Source organism: Cataglyphis hispanica, chromosome 18 (genome assembly GCF_021464435.1).
Source record: "Cataglyphis hispanica isolate Lineage 1 chromosome 18, ULB_Chis1_1.0, whole genome shotgun sequence".
Taxonomy (NCBI): Eukaryota; Metazoa; Arthropoda; class Insecta; order Hymenoptera; family Formicidae; genus Cataglyphis; species Cataglyphis hispanica.
The window spans coordinates 895,957-916,062 of record NC_065971.1 but is presented as its reverse complement, the minus strand read 5'-3'; the positions used below and the strand labels follow the sequence as shown (position 1 = coordinate 916,062).

Genomic DNA, 20,106 nt, shown 5'->3' with positions numbered 1-20,106 from the left:
CGACCGGCTTGGTAATTTTTTTTATTCCGAATCGTGACGATTAAACGCGCGTTGAAATATTCACGAAGATACTATCTGTAGATACACGCGTCGAGAAAAATGTACTTGAAACCAAGACGACGTTACCGCACGCGCGAGATTCATTTGAGTCGCGTTATCCTTTTACAGTTAAACTCCCTTGGATCAATAAAATTTTATTACTAAATCAATAAGCGTGACAGTAAAGAAAATAAATAAATGATGTATTTTGCCTGATTAACATTGTTCTTTTTTTACTTTTTATAGAAAAATATTTTCTATTTATCGCGATTACACCACAGAACCAATTTACGCGATAATAGTTACACAAAAAATATATAAAAAAAAAAAATGATAAGCTTGTGTGTAGAGAGAGAGAGTACAGTGTTACATTTAAAAATTTTATTGACTGCATGCCAATGACACGGGAAAGATATTGTATTGCGTTGACCTAGTTTATCGAGATGTATTGATACATGCCTGATCTGAATGTTGGCGTTTGGTGCTCAAATTAATCGAGAATCACGATCGTCCTTTAACTTCCATCATCGCAGACTACGGTACAACTTCTCAAGCGCTGCTTATTATTATATTTGCCGGTCTCCATCCTGATCAAACGATACCGCCGGTAGGGTCGAGATTCCTTTTGCAACTTGAACGTAACGCTTGCACAATCATACCGGGGCATTTCGCCGAGATCCTTTGGATTATACGGGGTCGGTCTTGCGAGTAACTCAAGTCGAACTTAACAGTCGGTTAAGTCCGCGGATAGTTCGGACCGTTTGGCTAGTCCGGCTGGTACGAAGGGCATGAAGTCCGAACTGTAAGCCACTACGTAACCCCCGGCGGCCATGGGGTTCGGCCGAGGTCATGGAGACGTGCCAGTCTTATCTCGATTTGCATAAATTCATAGCTTGCGGCTTAGGCCCTTCGAGCTAAGGACACTGGGCATACCTCATTCCGCGTAATCAAACTTTCAGTTCCTTAATTGTCTTATTCACAATCGGTGCGTGACCGTATTTTGAGAGAGAGAGAGAGAGAGAGAATTTTATTTGTTTAAAATAATATTATTTATTGGAATAAAATTATTTACACATATAATGTGTAATTTGTCTACTTTCTATATATATATATATATATATATATATATATATATATATATATATATATATATATATTAGTAGTTAGTTCAGCTTTCCCGTGCAGTTTTCCGGTCATAAATAATGCGTGAATATTATTGAAATTTATTAAAATATTGCGATGTATCTCTATATTTCTAATTGCTATACGAACGATTGATTCGCTGACGAGTGTTAGCTATCATCCGCTTTTACTAACGCGAAAGCTTCCCTTTAGGGCAATTATAGCTCGCGGAGGCAGTACGCTGCTTCGAATAAAGGGCATTTGGCATTTTTGACGTGCGTTCGTCAACGCGATGGAAGCCTCCGGGACGCACGAATAAGCCGAGGCGGGCGCTTTATGGAATTAATAAAATATTCACTCGGCAGAGACACACAGATAGCAAAGTAAGGCATATAATAATTTTCTGACACGCCATCTTGTGTGTGCTGTCTCCGACGCACACACGACGATCGTACGTGACCGTTATCGCCGAATCAGATCAGAAAATGGCGCAAACTCCGATAAATAAGATAAATAATGTAATGCGCCTTCCGTACCCGGCGACCCCTTCCCGCGAAAAACTTTCAAAGTCGCGTGCACGTCCATCAGCGGCGAGCCTTAATGTCGTGCTTCGCGCAGAATGATTACGATTGGCCTCGTTCAAGGAGATTCGCCGGGAGTGACCATTATGCTGCTTGTGCTACGCGGAGTAAAAGTCGTTATTTGACTATCTCCGATCGCGTGCCTGTGCGCCAAGCGTTACTCTATCAATTTCTTTCGTGCCATTAACCCCATTGATGTGCATTTGCACTTTGATGCGTGCATGCAATTTGCCTTACGAAGCCGACGTTAATTTTCGATAGTGAATAATAAAAAAAACAACTAATGTGATAATAATTTTTATCATCAATAGTATCACGTCTACGAATACGTCTACAAATATGCATCTTTCATTTGAGCCCTTTTGCATAAGCCTTGCGAGAAATATTCCCGGATTTCACGTGGCTTTGATATTTTTAATGAACGCGCGAGGCTAAATTCCATGGGGATCTCGACGTACCGAGGATACGCGATAATCATTAGACATAGATTCGCAGGGGTGACTGTCCGTTCCCTCCCCCGTTTCAACCCCCGTCTCCGTGCCTCCGCACTTATCCACCGAAATTCAGGGTGCCTCCATCCGTTCGCCCCTCCTGCTCATTCCGCCAGGATGCAGTTCCGTTCGCAAACTCGGACTGCAGCCATGGGGGATGCACGGGGTGGTGAAGCGGTGCAGTCGGTTGCCATGGCGACCTATCGTCACTGGACACCCTTCACCCCTCATTTCACCTACGTTCTATCCCCATGCACGGTGATCCGGCGGCCGGACAACATCGTCCCATACCAAGCCAAAAACACAGGTCCCTTATTACGCAGCTAAGCCCGTGAATTGTCTTCTCCGCGTCGAGTTTCGACCATCGATTCACTCTCCGCGTCCGATCGTTCGCCTACGCATTCTTCTATCGTACGCCGAACGAACAAGATGTTACGCTTCGTCAATACAATGGCGAATTACGCGCGTCTGCATTTTTTGGCAAGCCCGTTATTCTCATATCGTGCTGATATGCCGCGGGATCATTAGCGGCCGTGTTCACCATTCAATTCAGGCTAGTTCACTGTAAAAATAATTACATTTGGTCGCTACGGGAAATGTAATACAATTGCCTTGTGCAAGGATACCGAAATGTACTCTAATTACACTGGGAGGTAATGAAAAATAGATATACAGTGCGCCGCGCGCTCTGCACATATCTCGCGTGCGTAGAGAACGCAGGTTATTTAATAATTAATAATATATATATATATATATATATATATATATATATATATATACATATATAAGCACGTATCTTCTTAATAATTAACTAATATGACGAAAAATAAAATGAAAGTAAAATCTATTTTACTTGGCTTTTTCATAAGCAAATGTGACCAATGTTACTTTTATAGGACATCGTGAGGGACGTCTTAATATATTCGGTCACTATCCAGATGACAGTCACACCCTTTTCTAGTCACGCGACAGACGACTTTGCGAGGACGGGAATAATTAACAGCATCAAAAGTTGATAATGCGAATGTTTTGACAGTCAGAACATCTTGAAATTAAAAAATTTTGAGTCAATCTTAACTCAATAAGCGACAATTAACGGATACTTTTATATTAATACGGAGATTAAAAACGTATCTATTACGCAATAGATTATTTAACATAGTTATTTTGTCATGTTCTACACTCTCTGTTCTCGAAATCGATAATTATACTAGGAAAAATGTACACAATTGATATTTTGGAAAAAAAAAATCGAGCGGTTTTGATCATCTCTAGACTTTTTACACGTTATAACAGCTACGCCGGTTGAACATTGGCAGCCGATGTTATCTGTCGTGATAATTAATAGCCGACGTATACCTAAAGCGATAGTAAATCCGCGTATAGTGTTTATAGATAGTAAAGCGACGCAGTATGAGCGAGCACGCAACGCGAATCAATGGAACCGATCGATTGATCTACAATCAATGCTACATACATCGGTATAGTACTGATAGTCTGTTACGTATTCGGACAATCGGGGACGAGGGGGTGCACGACCCCTTCGTGTCCTGCTGGCACAGTGACCCTGTTAGTTATACGCTAGCCGGCACATTCTCGTACAAACACAAGCTCACACGTACGCGGTCACACGTTGGCGCGCGCCGGCTATGTACACCGAATGCGCTCGTATTGGTCGCCATCGATACCGATCAAATACCGAAGATTCTGAGGCAGCCCGAACGCACGTGCCCCTCGCACCGAGACGCCTGTTGCACGTGATGTCGCCCTACGAAATATTCGCGGACTTTGCGCCTTCGACGCTCCGCGCGAGCGCCGGTCATCGACGGAATCCTGATGTCGCGTTGACAGACGTGTTTCATACAAGCGATGATATTGATAATCACAATGTATTCTGAAATAGCAGCCTGTACTTTTTTTTTCCTTTATTTACATCTTTTCTTTATTTACATATTTTCTATCTGTATATTCTTATATGTACTTGACTCTAGAGTTAAAGATTTTACGCCTGTCGTACTTCACGCCAAAATACACGTATGTAGCAATCTATTTTTCTTAGGAGAAGAATAAAAACATTGTTAATTATTATTATACAAGTATATTAAAATCGCGCATCTTCTCATAATTAATGATTTCTAGACAAACGAAAGAAATCTTTTTTTACTGAATAATAATTAAATGTGTATTGAATATTTGCTATAATTTATGAATTTTTTGCTGTTTTTTAAAATATCACATATATTAATAATTACGCAGTTTAAATTCAGAAATAAATTGACAAGGTAAAATAAATCATATATGCGGAATTACAATACAATCAAATTTCATAAAATATTGAAGATTTCAATTAAAGGCGCATAAATAAAGTCACTCGAAGAGATGATAAATGTCTTCTGTCAGTGCAGCAATGTGATCCTCGATGAAATACATACTGCTCGAATAATCACCTGCGAATTATACCGCGGCATCGTTATCGCCCACAGACGAGATAATCGCACGATCGTAATTATCGATGATGCGATCGACCAGCCGATCGACGGAACGAAATTTATTGTCATATCGTATTTAACCGGCGGCGTGAACTGTCCGAGTCATTGCATATGTGCATGTGTATAAACGCATGTGTACATGTATAGTATATATACAATATATAGGCGTACATACATATATGTATACAGGCGCTCGTACGCGTCGCACCCCGAGCAGATCCCGTGTTTATTTCCACAATCAGGCGAATCATAATGCTATTATCAGAGGGTGCAACACGGGGGTGAACCATCATGTCCCTGTACCATGGGTAGCACGACCCACTGATACGGTGACCCTATTGAGTGTGCAGGATGAGCTACGGTTAGGCTCCCAGCATATGATCATTTTTAATGTGATAACTTGCGCGTTGCGAGTTCGGCAAAATCATGCCTCTTGGATTTTTCATAGACGCGCCCGGAATGAGACGCGTGTGTATAACATATATCGTAAGGAGGCATCTAATACTCGAATGAGAAGCTGAAGTTGTAATTGAAGCGTCGTTATAAAACATTTATAATTTTTTGCGACCTTCTTTTCTATTCTACTGTACATTTCAAGATATTCTTTTAATTATAAAATATATTTTGAATTTTTATAAAATTATTTCTTGAATATATAACTTTTATTTTTAGAACTAATTTAGTTTAAAAATTTTTACGCCAGTTAAATTCATTATTCAGAGAACAGCGTTTAAAATATGAAGAATCTGTTTAACAGTTCTGAGAGGATAAACACATGCGTTGATCATTAACGGTGTAACGTTTAAAAATATGTCATGAGGTATTTTCATTCTAAATTTTATCATTAATAAAATCAAAGATAATGATCGATACGATCCTCATCGAGTCCGCATAATTGGCCGGATTTTATACAATGGAAATGACGGTGGATATGCGGTTGATTTATTGTGGCGCTGTACCGTTGTTGCCGGTAATTTTATCTCCATCAAACGTTTTTCCAGGAAATCGAAACCAAATGGGAGTATTAATATCTCATTGTACGCTCGCGTGTCGCCGACACTTTTCCCGCTCACGCTGGGCTTTTCCATCGATTTATATCCCCTCCCACCATTTTTCTCGCCGATTAAAGTGAGTACTCGCGAAACCGCGCGCATCGAATCACAGTGGCAGTGTTTGAAATTGACAAAATGTTCATGATCACAAAAACAATTATACGCGGTTCGTGATTTTATTATTGACTCGCCACGGTGTCGATAATCAAACAAATACTTGTAATTAACAGCGAAAAATTAGCGTGAAGTGATCCACTGTGCCAACTCGACAGAGAGCAATTTACAAGACAGCTTAATTAAAAAGCACTCTATCAATGGCATTCGTTTGTATTTTTGATTTCCATGTAATAAACGATACGCATTAGCTTAATCTAAATTAATCCTTCCCTGTTGTAATTATTTTCGATTCTGCATCAATTGATGAGGCATGACGCCATATAGTCTTCTAGTAATAATATATTTACGATTTTAATTCTATGCAATTTTATTACTATAATATTTTAATGTTTAATATTTTAATAAGCTTGAAATATTTGCATAAATTGAAAATTTATAATTCATAATCGATATAGCTTTAAAAGATTAAAAATTGTAATTAAAAGCCTTCAGATAATTATTACGAAATCTTAGCAGCACAGCTATAACTCTTGTCCAACCACTAGGCTTATTATTCCTCGAATCGTTCCTTAGGCCATGAATACGGCGAATCTCGAAGCTTATAGCGCATAAAGATAGTCCCCTGACGATAACGCCGTACTAAGATACTGTTGTTTCAAAGCAAGTAGCATATCTTGATTGGAATCTCTGTCCCTTACGGTTACCTAGTAGTAAGCATACTAGATGTGGATTCGCATGTAAAACTCGATTACTTGCATCTACAGTTAAAATTGTTACACGATAAAACGTTTGAACATTAGTGCAAATATATATATATATATATATATATATATATATATATATATATATTGTGTGTGCGTGTATGTATGTATTATATAATTATATATCTATCTGGTCGCAAATCGACAATATCTATAAACCAGCCCTTTTTCCTTCATTGTAAAAACTGCGCAATTGTGCAAAAGAGACTTGCTCGCCAAACGGTTCTATCTGCTTTGTGCCATAAAGTCATTTATTTCGGCCGGGTAATGAGAACATAAAAGACATTTGCAGAATATGTAACGTGAACACTGTTATTTTACATTTTTACGAAGCGAATAGCCTTCGAAATGATGAGAATTTATGTGGAAGGGTGAAGATGTCTGTGATGCAAATTAAAAAGGACTGCGCGAATTATGTCAAAAGAGCAAATTTCGATAGAAGTTATCACTTTTCTGGATGTATACATATATATATATATATATATATATATATATATATATATATATATATATGTGTAAACATTAATTTGTCACTCTTCGAGAATTTATTCAAGTACGAGAATAAATATTTTTAATGATCTATTGAAACAGCAAATCGAGCTACTATTCTACTACGCAAAAGTCAAACTTAACATTATACGAGTAATTAAACAGAATGTGCAACAGGCCGTGCGCGATTTATAATTTCCAATAAAAGCCTGATGCTTTAGTTAAATTTTCTGTGGCCGCTGATGTCGTTGTATAAAACAGAAAAACTAAATATCACTTTATGATATCGATTAAATTATAAATCCGCATAATCCCATATTACCGCACACCTCTAATTGCCATCAATAATTATCGCATACCTGTCAGTGTCCGGAAACGTTGTTAAAATAATGTTTAAACTGCACGCTTTAATTACGTTGCTACCTGTTGCTGCCTGATTGCAAAATAAATATTTATTTGTTTGAATATTAATCTGTTATCTGTGCATACGCTTGGTTATTATGAGGAAAAATATTCTTGGCTGTGCATCAAAAAGAGAATTCGATACTATCGGCCTCCCTTTAAACCACTTTAAACCAATCGCTATGCGGATATATCAGTTCGTCACACTGTTTTTACCAGTGTTTATTGTATTTAAAATATGATGTAAATTTTATCTGCTCAATGAAGCGGACATAAACGCGGCGTGCATTTCCCGATTGAGATACTTTTATAAAAATCTTATTTTATATGGACGTTTATAAGAGAGTAGTATATTATAATCGCGACTCTAAAAATAAGTTGTGACAGTTTCTTATCAATATTATTTTAATGTTACCCGTAGATACAAGCTAAAAGGCGATCGGTAAAACCGTTACATATAACGAAAAGACAGTTGGGTCATTTTAAGACAAGATAAGAAATAACCGACTCAAGATCGTGCATGTAAAATCGGTTAAAAATCTTCCATGCGTTAAAGGTGCACCCCACGAGGGGGTAAGCACGATGCGTGTCTATCTTGGCGTGGGGCACCTGTTGGGGGCCCCACGAGGAAGCGGGATCTCATATGTGTGAGATATTCATTCACTGTAACGAAGACGTTGGCGAAATTTACGTGTCGTTTTAAAGAGCCGGATATCCTTTCGAGACACTTGCCCTTTAATAGTTTCAACGGTTATTTTATTACGTAATTAGGAAATTATTACGTAACTGTTCTGCAGTACATTTTGCAGCGGAAAATCATTAGATTTAAATAAATATAATGTAGCATGACATATGGATGATAAATTATGAATGATGAATGATGAATTTTCCATAGAAATATCTTTTTACTTTTTTTACGTGTTATAAAGCATTAGAAGTTTCTTAAAATTTTTTAAAAGAGTTAAAAATTATTTGATCGCGTAAAAAAGAAGAAGGATGTTCCTTTCAGAGAGGCTTGCGCCGCTCGACCATTTTCGTCACGCTTTATTCAGAAAGAAGCGATCGAAGCTTAATGCTTCCGCGACGATGGAGGTTGAAGGCAGTTTGAAGCATTTCTAAACAAACGTAACGTGAGCAAATTTCCAGGGATGACAATCGGTCGTCATAGTTATTTGTTCGTTCTTGCGATGCTCTAGAGAGCGTACCTTTAATCTGCATTGTTAAGATCGCGGACGCGCGAACGTCAATAAGTGCCGCCACTTACGGATGCATTTTGCAACGGTGAACGCGTGTATATGGGCGCGTACACGCGCGGGCAAGCGTGCTGAGGCGCGCGCGTGCCTGAGTACGCGGAGGAACGTGTTGCGGGTTCACGCCGCGGAACCATTCGGAGAATGTGCTCGGGTAGAACGAGGCGAACAGGATTCGGACGCCATTACCGCGGACATTGTCCGGCGGAAATCATTAAACTAAAATCTAACTACGGGCTAATATAGCAAACCCGGGCCTATTCTGAAAGCTTTCATACCCGGCCGCAATTCGCTTCGGTTTAGGCCGCAAGTAGCGGGGACAAAGCGTAATTCGTTGCCGAAATTCCCACGGATTCGCCAACGATGATGGAATCGGAATGAAGACGGCGAAGTTTCCATGTGAATCCATACAACGGTTACGGATGACATTCGCTTTCATATGCAAATCATTCTTTTCTAGTTTTAATTGTGTGCATTTTACAATATGATCGCAGATAGCATACGCATTATATGTTTAAATGCAATTATTATATTATTGCGTAAATATGTTTCATAGATAATTTTATCCTAAACAGTTGCACTTTGCTTAAAATTACGTCCACAGTTTTATTTTGAAAATCTTAACAATTTTCATCCTATTTAATTCATAAATAATTGCTAGAACATAAAAAAGAAATAAGTAAAAAGAGACTGCTGAAACGAGTAAAAAACTTTACATTCGAGTGAAAGTGATTGAGCAAGGCGAAACGAGCGGAAGTCGAGCTGGTCGCCCGACATACGCACGTAATCCGAAATGAGTTTAAATAACAATTTCGCGGGAGAAAATGAGCCATCAAAAACAATGCGACAGTTAAAAGGTTTAATTCGAATGGTCAAAGGTGGAGGACTCTGTTTGACTGCAGTCCAGGCCGAGGGAAAGCGAGAAGCAGAAGCGGCTAGTAAGAGGAGGGTGGGGGAGGAAGGGGGACGATGGCTCGGCCAGGGCAAGAGAAAAAGAGGGTTGTGGTCGGAGCGAAGGGGAGCGGCAAGTTGAACCGGTACCTTTCAGCCGACGTAGCTCGACGATCTCCGTGCAAACGTTAGGTACGCATGTACTTGTATGCCGGCGAATTATTATGGTGAAACGAGTACGAAAGCACCCCAATATCCTCCGTCGGCGGCGCGGTTACGAATCCATCTCGTATATATGTATATGTGAGCGCGTTTGCATACGCAGGTAGAGATAAGTATATGTATACACTCGCGCATACGTGTTTCTCGTTGTGGCATATCATTGAGTATGAAGTTACTGGTCGGAGTAGGAATGCTAATACCGTGGCTGTCACCGCCAGCCCCAATGGGGCTCACCAATCCGTCCGTCCGTTTGTCCGACCCGCATTTGAATTTAGACTTTTCCGCGCGATGGCTTAGAAGTGCCGAATAAGTGCGTCGAGTAAGGAGTAAGGAATTCATCAGCGCGATGCAAATTGCGATTATAAACCGTTCATTTAGCGTACGCGAGTACAAGCACTATTGTCCAAGAATACGCGAGGCATTTTTCATTTCCCTTATGTTTTAATAGCAATTCAATGCATGATGGAGTATTTTGAGTTTCATCGACCACAGATCTTTTTCAACGACGCGTTAAATTTCTCGAGCGAATACGATGTATTTTCAAGGAGAAGTCTACTGAACTGCACCGCCGTGTTTGAAATTTCCTTTAAAAATTTTGTATTAAAATTAAAATAAAGAAGCAATTCCAATAGATATATAATAAGTATATAATAAATATATAATAAATTGCAATTATATATATCGCACATATTATTATAATGTACAAAAAATTTTTTTGTATTTAATTAAGAGAGAGAGAGAGAGAGAGAGAGAGAGAGAAGAGGAGAAGGAGGAGGAGGAGGAGGAGGAGGAGAGAGAGATTGAGACTCAAAGATCATTTATCATTGAATCGACAGTGTGAATGACTGTTAAACCGTTAAGCCGTGTTTAAGGTTTCCCGATTGCACCTGTTTACGACAACACGCATTCGATAATCGGAATCGAATATGTCAGTCGCTCGGTTCTAGCGGATCACGCACATGTACATTACAACTTGATGGAGTAGGATGGGAGAAAAGACTGACTCTAGGGAGTCGATGCCATTGATCTGCTCGATCTATGGAAGCTGGACGCTCGCAAATCAACCACTACATTCACGTGTATGTGAGTATTCTGTTTTGCATACATGACTCTACACTGCCACTTCTTGCCATTAAACTATTGCTTCGATATAAATGCGAATGCGAATCAAGAAGTAAATCGATATCGAATAAATTTTCTTTCGAGATTTTTCAAAGTGGTAGGTTTTATATAAAATTTACAGATCTATATTTTTATAAAAAATAAAATTTTACGTTTCTTTCTGACATCGATAAAATTTGTTAACTGCATACTCGCCAATTGATTGCCATTAGTTTAGAATAATTATGTGCATTTCCTCTCAAGAAGCTGCGTTCTATATTTTTAATTTTCGTCGTAATAATTTTCATTGCTCTACAAGCGTAATCCCAATCTCACGCATTCAGACATCGAAGATCGATTTTGGTGGCCGTGACATAACTCACTAAACAAAACGAACGCGCAACGCGGCAAACGGTGGTTGACAAAAAACAAAAGCAAAAGCCAGAAAAAATAGAGCGAGAGGGGAAGAGAATTGGGGTTTTGTAAAAGAGAGAAAACTAGTGTGAAAAGAAGCGGTAAGAGAGACAAGGATATTTCGATAGACGTAGCGAGCGGCAAAGAGAGACAGAGATAGATAGATAGATTGATAGAGACAGACAAAACGCGTAGCAAAGTGAGAGAGAGAGAGAGAGAGAGTGCGAGGGAATAGAAGCACCGCGCGCGAGTAGCGAAAGCTGCGCAAAAAAACCGCAACGCGAAATCCGGACGCCCCGGAAAAAAGGGGCAAAAAGCCAGAAAAAAATAGTGGAACGCTCAACCCCGCCGGCGCGTCCCTCGCCACCCAACGGTTCGATGGGGAAATGAAATTGACAGGGCGTCCACCTATCGGTCCGATGCCACGTACACAATCCAACGCGTGCATGTAGCATCCTCAACACATGTCGGCGGATTGCTTTGTCCACGTGCATTACGATACACGAGAGCGGACGTTCGGTGAGCATACATGTGAGCACGCATACACACGTACACAGCCGATCCATGTGCCCGTGTGTTGACGGCGCGTATGTACGCCGACATAACTAAACAAGCAACAAGTGACCTTAAAATCTACGAATAAAAATACCGGCCACTGATCGGATATCGTGCGCAGCTGCAACGGAGGAGAGCGTAAGGGATGAAAAAACTAGGTGAAGGGGTGCGTTATCGCCACCGCGTCAAGAAAGCTCCAGCAATCGCGCAGGCCGGAATGCAAACATCGCGATCGCGTTTGAGAAAAACAACGGAGAGAACATAGAGCGCCGAGGCGGAGGCATCGCAAAAGGGAAGTTTCGTCGATTGAAAATGCACACACGGGGCTGGTTGCGCCGGATTATAACCGGTTCGCGTGTTCCGTACTTGTGTTCTCTTCTTTTGCCAAATATAGACGCGATTATTAGAGCAGGTTAACGAGCGCGCGCTTCCCGGCTCGATTTCCTCGTTAATACGCGCTAAATGCTACATGCGGTAAAGCCTCCTAACGCACCTCAACTTTTCCTCATAAGAATTTGTTGTTATTCTAATTGATCCGGAAAGCGTATTGTAATACGAATAATTTTTCTGCATTAGAAGTATAATAGTATATATATATATAATTGGAATAAGAGAATTATCTGAAATGGATGAAAGAACTTGTCAATCAATGTAGTGGCTCAGGAATCAGAGTTTATAGAGAAATCTGTATTAAATAATAAATCTAATCACTGCGATTTTATAATTTTATTTACTAAACATTTTTTATATAATTCAATATCATAATTTTTTTCCATTCGCATAATTGCAATTATTAATTAGCAACTGCGTTAGGAAAAAAAAAAAGTCTAGTCTTCGCAAAGAGGGGCGAGATTCCTTTCGCGGTTCTAGCGCATAGTAAGAAGCAACAAGTGACCTTAAAAACTGCTGGGATAAAAATACTGGCGGTTGATCGAGAGTTTTGCACGCCGCCGCTGAGCCAGCGGTAGATTGGGGTATGATTGGGTAAGTGGGCTTTTCGGGGTTGGAGTTACACGGAGTGGGAGAGGGAGTGCAAAAAGTGGTATAACACTGAGACGCCGGTCTAAATCGAGTACACCGTTCCGTAGTTTTGCTCTTTTGTTCCCGTCACTTATCGCGATGAGAACTCCTCTCTGTGCTACTGAAAGACTTTGTGAATATCAAATCATCGAGAAAAATTTGTCATTTGCAATTAATTCTCGAACTTAAATAACATTTAATTTTCTATAATATATAATATTAATAAAGTTGAATAAAACTGAAACATTGTGCCAAGACTATTACATTTGCCGTATTATTTCTCAAGCTATTCATTTTTAACATTAATTTTGATATTTGATATGCATCATAACATGCAACGAGAGATTTAAATAAACTGCATATGGATTATTTTCTATAATTCGAAGATACAAGAAAAAGCTTTCGGCTTTTAATTAGGAATATTATTCCACATTTTTCATTATTTAAATTATTTTGTATTAAACTAATTATGTTTTATAATAAATTATGCTTTTATATAACGTAGAATCGTTATGCCTACAATTACCGTAGTATCATAATTAACTTTTTTTTTTACATTTCGTATTTCGTATTCAAAGACATATAAAGTTCTTCGAAAAAAAAAAATAAGAATGATATCACACACCTTCAAACAATAGTTGATCGCGTTGATATTATATATCTTAGCTGCATGAAGGGGAGAAGCGGAGCATGATGCATTATTAGAGAGCAAAGGTGGTAGATTTCAACCCCTTTTCTCGTTAGTTCCGTCGGCGGCCGCCTAAGCAAGAGCTCGCCACTGTCCAGCAACCCTTTCACTACTACAGACCGTTCTCAACCCCTTAGTACGCACGTACAGGAGTCTACAGACTCGCGGCGATTTTTCTTCGGGTTGCACCAACACAACCCAACCCGGCGCTTCACCACTACAGATCCGGACACCCCATCGCGCGAGCGGTGAGAGGTTGCGCGTGTCCTCGTTTCGCGTATCGAAAGGGGTAGTGGAGCCTCTCTTTTGCCGGCGATCGCGCATGACCGAGCACGCTCACCGTCCTCGTCGCACCGCTTTCGTCCTACCGGCGAGTGACCGACTAAATTATAGGTCCGTCCGCTTGTTTATTCACGCTTAATTACGCGAAAACTTTGTAATGATCCGGATGCGTGTCGTGACTTTAAAATAAAAAAAAAGAAGGACTGCGATCGATGTGATGTCGAGCGTGCTTTGATAATCGCGCGGTAAAAGTTACGTTCTTTTGCGCGCTGAAAAACATTCAATTCCCGAGCTCGATTTTTCGTTCAACTAAACTAAACAATAGAAGGGAAAGAAAGAAAGAAACTTTAAGATCGAGGTTTTTTTTTCACGAATTTTTCACGTGTTTATTCGAATCTTCGGGTCGAAGGTGAGCGTTCAAAGTATCTGGCTGATATATATCGAGCGCACACTATTTCGCTTCGGAAATACCGATATTACACGTTGAAATATCCGCGTGACTCACACATATATAAGGAGTCGTGGATGTGATAAAACGTGGTCGCTCTCTCGCACCTGTTCCCGATCGTGTCCGTCTCTCCTTCTTCATGTAGACCTTCATAAAGGGTAAGAGCGCAATGGTCAGCCTGCAGCGGGAGGCTTCTTCTCTCTCCCTCTATCTCCCTTGTCTAGCGCCTGCTGTCTCATCTGCTTCCGTCTGCGTCGCGCTATCCCTCCGGCCGTGCAAGCTTTTCTCTCTTTCACCCTTATCGCGGCCTTCGCAAGCTCCGTCTTTCTCTCCTGATCGCTGTCCGGCGCTGTCTCGAATGAGTTCGGTGGCGCTCGTATCGTCCGTCAACGTGTCCTCGTCGTGCTCAGATCGGAAAAGCGGCGCGTCGTCTCTCTCCTTCGCGAGTACGACTCACCCCTTCCGACCCTTGTCCGTTCTGTACATCCACCAACGATTCCGTCGCGAGCTTATACGATCGGGATCTTCTTCGTCGCACCGCCGATTCGCCCGTTGCTATCGTCTTTCTCGGGATGGACTCGTTCAGGAACGCTGGCGAGGCCATTGTCGCCCCGGGGATAAGATGTTTTATTTAAATATCTTTTAATTTTTGAAATTCCACTTTAGCTAAACTTTGTATTGTGCTTCATGTACGTACTTTTTTCTTTTCATATTGTAGATTTTTATCGCTCCTTTAGCAACAAATAATGTCGCATTTTTATTTTAAATTTATATCAAAATAAACATTTAATAAATTCAAAAAACAAATAATGTTTTAAATGTATCATGCGAAACGCACGTTAGTATTTCTCATTGGTATCAAATAAATCTCATTAACTAGAATAGATCGATGACGAATCTCGCAAGTATATATGGAACATGGGAAATTGATGATTCAGGCTCTCGCTCTCTCGTATATCCGGTACAATCGCGTTTAATACAATCGGGGTCCCCGGTGAAAAACGCGCGATCGCGATTCTTAAATAAGTTACAGGCGAGCACGGTGGGCAGTATATAGCGTAACGTTAATCGACGTAAACGGCGTCTCGCATAAATCTTCAATTTTACCGCTCCGGGCAGTTGGTTCCCGCGTTAGAGCCCAGCGCCAAGGGGCGGTCCTGCTACCCCGTAGCACTTTTCTCTATCCCTCTCCTGGTACGGGGTGCCGTATCTCGCGCGCACCAACCCTCGCCCTCACCCTCACCACCCCCTCCCGCCTCCCTCCCTCCCTCCCCCCTCTAATCCCCCTTTTCCCCGGTCGACTCCTTTCGTCGGTCCACCGCCTCGTTCGCCCGCTCGTCCGATGGTCCTTCTCTTCGGCCGGCGCGGCGCGGCGTGGCGCGGCGCGGCGCGCGGATCTTCTTTCTCGTTCGTTTCCCACCGCCTCCTCTCGATCTCTCAATCTCTCGGTCCTCGTCGCTCGTGTAACGCGCCTAGGAGAAGCATCGGTGAGCTTGCGATTGCGCGCGGCTGGGGCGCCACTGTACGGGGCGAGTGATCAAGAGGGGCCCCACCGGCTTGCTCCGCCGCTGGCCGGCGCGCGTAGTTCTCTCCCTTCGGCTTACAGCATCCGCCGGAGCTTCTCCTCTCTCCGCCTACGCGATGCGAGTGTGCCGTGTGCGCCAGTGCGCCCGCAAGCCCGAAAGTTCGCGCTCCGCCACGCAGCCCAAGCTCTCTCTACCCGCGCGCTGATCGGCCACGTTCGTCAGGCCGGGAGCCCCGAACGCAAAAAGAGGCACCGGGGCCGCGCGCGCGAGCCGAGAAAAAGGACGAGATAAAAGGAATAATTTGTTTAAAGTATATTTAGAAAAAAAAAGAAAGAAAAATTTTTTTTTTTTTTTAATAACACGGAAGGAAATTCTCACGACGGAAAGAAAGGTGCTCGGGGGGGGAGGAGGACTTCTTAACGCGACGTTGTAGATACTGTGATGTTAAAAGCTCGCGCGAGAGCTTGCAGTGAGAGAGAATCGAAGAGGATCATCCTGCCGGCTTCGAGTGCGCCGATGTTGTGAACGTCTTCTTACCCGTCCTCGTCCTCCGAACTTGTCTCCTCGGGATCGGCGCGACAAACAGGTGAGTTGATAGTCGACGAACAAAAAGGGAAGCATCGAAATTTTCCAACTTTTCAGTTTTTTTCGTCCTGCATCTTGTTGCTAACTCGCGAGCGTGGTTCGCGCGCAACGATCTTCTTCCCTTAATGGCACGCGAAGCAATCGGCGATTATGTGAATTATTTTTCAGAAGACAAACGCGATTCGACACTATATACATACATTTTGTCGCACAAACGCATTTTTCTGTTTTACAATATTTTTCAAACTATTTTCTTTTATAAAATAAATTACGATATTCGAAAAAAAAAATATATGTAAGCGAAGAAGAGAGAGAGAGAGAGAGAGAGAGAGAGAGAGAGAGAGAGAGAGAAACAATTCTGCAACACAAAGATTACCAGAAATGCATATTAATTTTTACATTCACATTTTAATAAAATAAAATTTGGCGAAAGCTTTTTTTTTAGATTAACAGAAAATACATGCAAGGACGTTTCATATACAATTGAGCAATTTTACGATAACACTTACTTTCTTTCAGTAGATAGGTATGTTGTGAGTTCGAGAATATACGATATATCTTTTGCTAGTGATCGAATCAGTTACCTCTCACATCTCTCACGATGTCCGTAATGCACGGACTGTTTCCCCTTAGATTAGTTGCGCTTCGTGCGAAGGAAAAATTCTTGGTCGTGTGGTGATGTCAACGGTGACAGGTGTAATGTGTTGGTGCTAACTGTGCTCACGTCAAGAAATAATAACAAAATAATCTCGCGTAAAGGCAAAAATTTATGATATTAGGGTGATAATAAAATCGTGTAAGAAATCTTGCAAGGTGTAAAATATAATGAGTGAATAGTGCACACATATAACTCTCTAATGAAATAAAGTAAAACAATCGATTATTATAAAAAATATCGCGTGCAATTTTGCTATATAAATAATTGTGAAGCGTCTTGCTAAAATAGATGTGTTAAAATATTTATCACATATTTTAATATCGAATATCTAAATCATATGTTTAATTGTATTTGAAATTTGTATTGCGAAAAAAATTATTACATATTAACGTTATTAAAGTTTGTGCTGTATAATATTCTATTAGAAAAAAACGTAAATAGTAAAATATAACATATCATGTCATATTATAATATTTATATAAAAAAAATTAATCATTTAATATACTTAAAATAAATGGCAGAACATACATATCATTTGCAGTATAAACATTTTCCTTGCAAAAATATCGTGCCGCGTCAGATTTTTAAATAACTTAAAATTTTACATAAAAGTCGTGTTATGTGATAAAAGTACAAACATGAATATTTATCAATGAATAAAAATGGAATAATATATAAATTGTAAGAAGAAAAGGTATATAATGATTGATTGATAATAATTTTTGTGTAACGTATATAATACATTAAGTTGTATTTTGATAACAAAACATAAAGTATTGTTAACTGGAAGAAAATTTTGAACGTGTGATAATCCGGCAAAACTTATCGAAAGCATCTTCGTGATAGTAGGTACGGTTGGCTCCTGTCAGCCGGAAAAGCGGAGATGTCAAACATTGTTCCGACGGCAGCCGTTTAACCCGCGACAGGCCGAGACAGACGCTACGCCGATTCGTTTTTAAATCAATAACATAAACCTCATCGAAGCCATTTTCAAATGCGACGTAAAGTGAAATGTATAAATAACCGAAATACCGTTTTATAAACTCAAATAATAAAACTCAATTAATGATAGATTTGAAAATCCACATAATTGCTTTACATCAAATATTTTTATAATAATTCAAAAAATACTATTATGTCAAGTACAATCGTTAATCATATTTTTTGATTTTCCGCGATAAAAGAACAGGACAAGCGGAAATTGAAATAAAACTCGGAAAGACAAATAGATATGAGTGAGAATAATTCGCGATTGGTGTTGTAGAACCTAACGCTTTATCCCTTTTTTTTTTTTATTAATTATTATGCAACAGATTCGTAAACATTTTTACTTTGAACCAGAAAATTTAGAAAATCTTATTTCTATCGTACACAAAATGGTTGCATTGATGAACGATGAGAGACGTATCCATAGAGCACTTTTGAGATGTCGTTCGAACAGTCGTCTGTACAGAACTAAGATCACGAAAAGGAATAACCGATTCCAATGGAGAGTCCAGTGAAACGAGTTTCGCCGGTTTAGATACACGTCCAAAAAGAAAAAAAAAAAAAAATCCGGTTTTGGAGCGAAAGGGTTGCAGTAAAGCACGCGGCGGAACTGTTTTTGCTGTCGGAATGCAGCGTGCAGTTAGCGGTTCGATCGATGGTCGCGTATAAACAGCTAATAATCAAACGAATCGTGTCATAAACAATCCCCGCGGTGGGGGCGGTGGGGTGGTGGTAAAAGTATAAATGAGTGTCGATTGGTAGTGGGGTGTATAACCAGGGGTGGGGGTGGCGGCTTCGAAAAGCGCAGAAAAGCTTGACCTGCATAAAAATTTGTTTCGATACATCCGCCACCCCCGCGGCTCTTTTTACGGCGGATTGTTTTAGGTAGACGAGACCTTTCTTCGCCGTAGGCTTTAGAGAGAATCTCTTTTATGGTATTCACAATACATACAAATATTTAGACAGATCGTTTAATATCAGATTCCGTAAATCTCTCGAGCATTGTCGCTATTTTCAACTAAAATTCTTTGATTTTTGAATTTCGACTATGTGTTATGCTACACGCGACACCTAAAAGTTATACGTCAAGTTAAAATTGATATTAGTTTTTTCAAACTTTGAGAAAATGTAGACGATTACGGTCTCGTTCAAGCATTTAAATGGATACAATCTCGTGGTCAAAGGGCCAGGGCATAAAAGAACTTTCGTGATACTGAATCGTAAATCAAAGTTTGTTTTTGTGTCTATTAAACTACGTGCTCTTGATGTATAATTGCATTTTTTTGACAGGTTTTTAGATATTTTTGTGCATATCTGTAATTGTTCGTAATCAAGTTTATAGAAGAGTTATTAATCTTATTGTTTCTTGAATTTTAAACTGCTTTATACAGTTTCCAATTACGTAATGGTTTCGCAATATTTTCGCAATATATTGAATGTATGTGTTAAATATATTACTATCTATCTAAATTATTATGTTTTCTTTTTTACATGCAACTTAATTTTTTGACTTATCAAGCTTTTCTTACTAATAAAAACAAATACAAATGTCTCAAAATAGCATTATTTTGTTTATTTGATACATGTATTTTAAAACAATATTACAAATTGTAATTTTACGTGCAATTTTTCAAATTACATTTATTTCAAAATTTATTTATTTGTATTTGGATATCATCAATTCAATATAAGAATCAATGTATTCAGTGCAAAATCACGTTCTCAAATACGATGACAAAGTATAAAAGTTTTTAAGAATTTACAAATAATTTTGTAAATATGTTTTTTATAAAAAATATCTTACATTTCATCACATGCATTTACAAATTTTACATATAACTCGAGGATAAAAGATTTGCAAAATACAGTTAGAACTTTTTTTCAAGAAATTTAAAAAGAAATCGTTTACATAATTAGAAAAATCGTTCACAAATTA

General features: G+C 39.6%; 1 protein-coding gene across 1 annotated transcript in view; it reads left to right on the top strand.

Moving 5' to 3' along the window:
- The first annotated feature begins 9,586 nt into the window (after positions 1–9,586).
- The window catches only part of LOC126856422 (uncharacterized), an 82,640-nt gene continuing 72,120 nt past the window's right edge, over positions 9,587–20,106 (top strand). Inside the window, exons 1-2 of the mRNA XM_050604891.1 lie at positions 9,587–9,731; positions 16,415–16,526. Coding sequence (XP_050460848.1) covers positions 9,587–9,731; positions 16,415–16,526 — 257 coding nt within the window. The remainder of the gene's footprint in view (positions 9,732–16,414; positions 16,527–20,106) is intronic.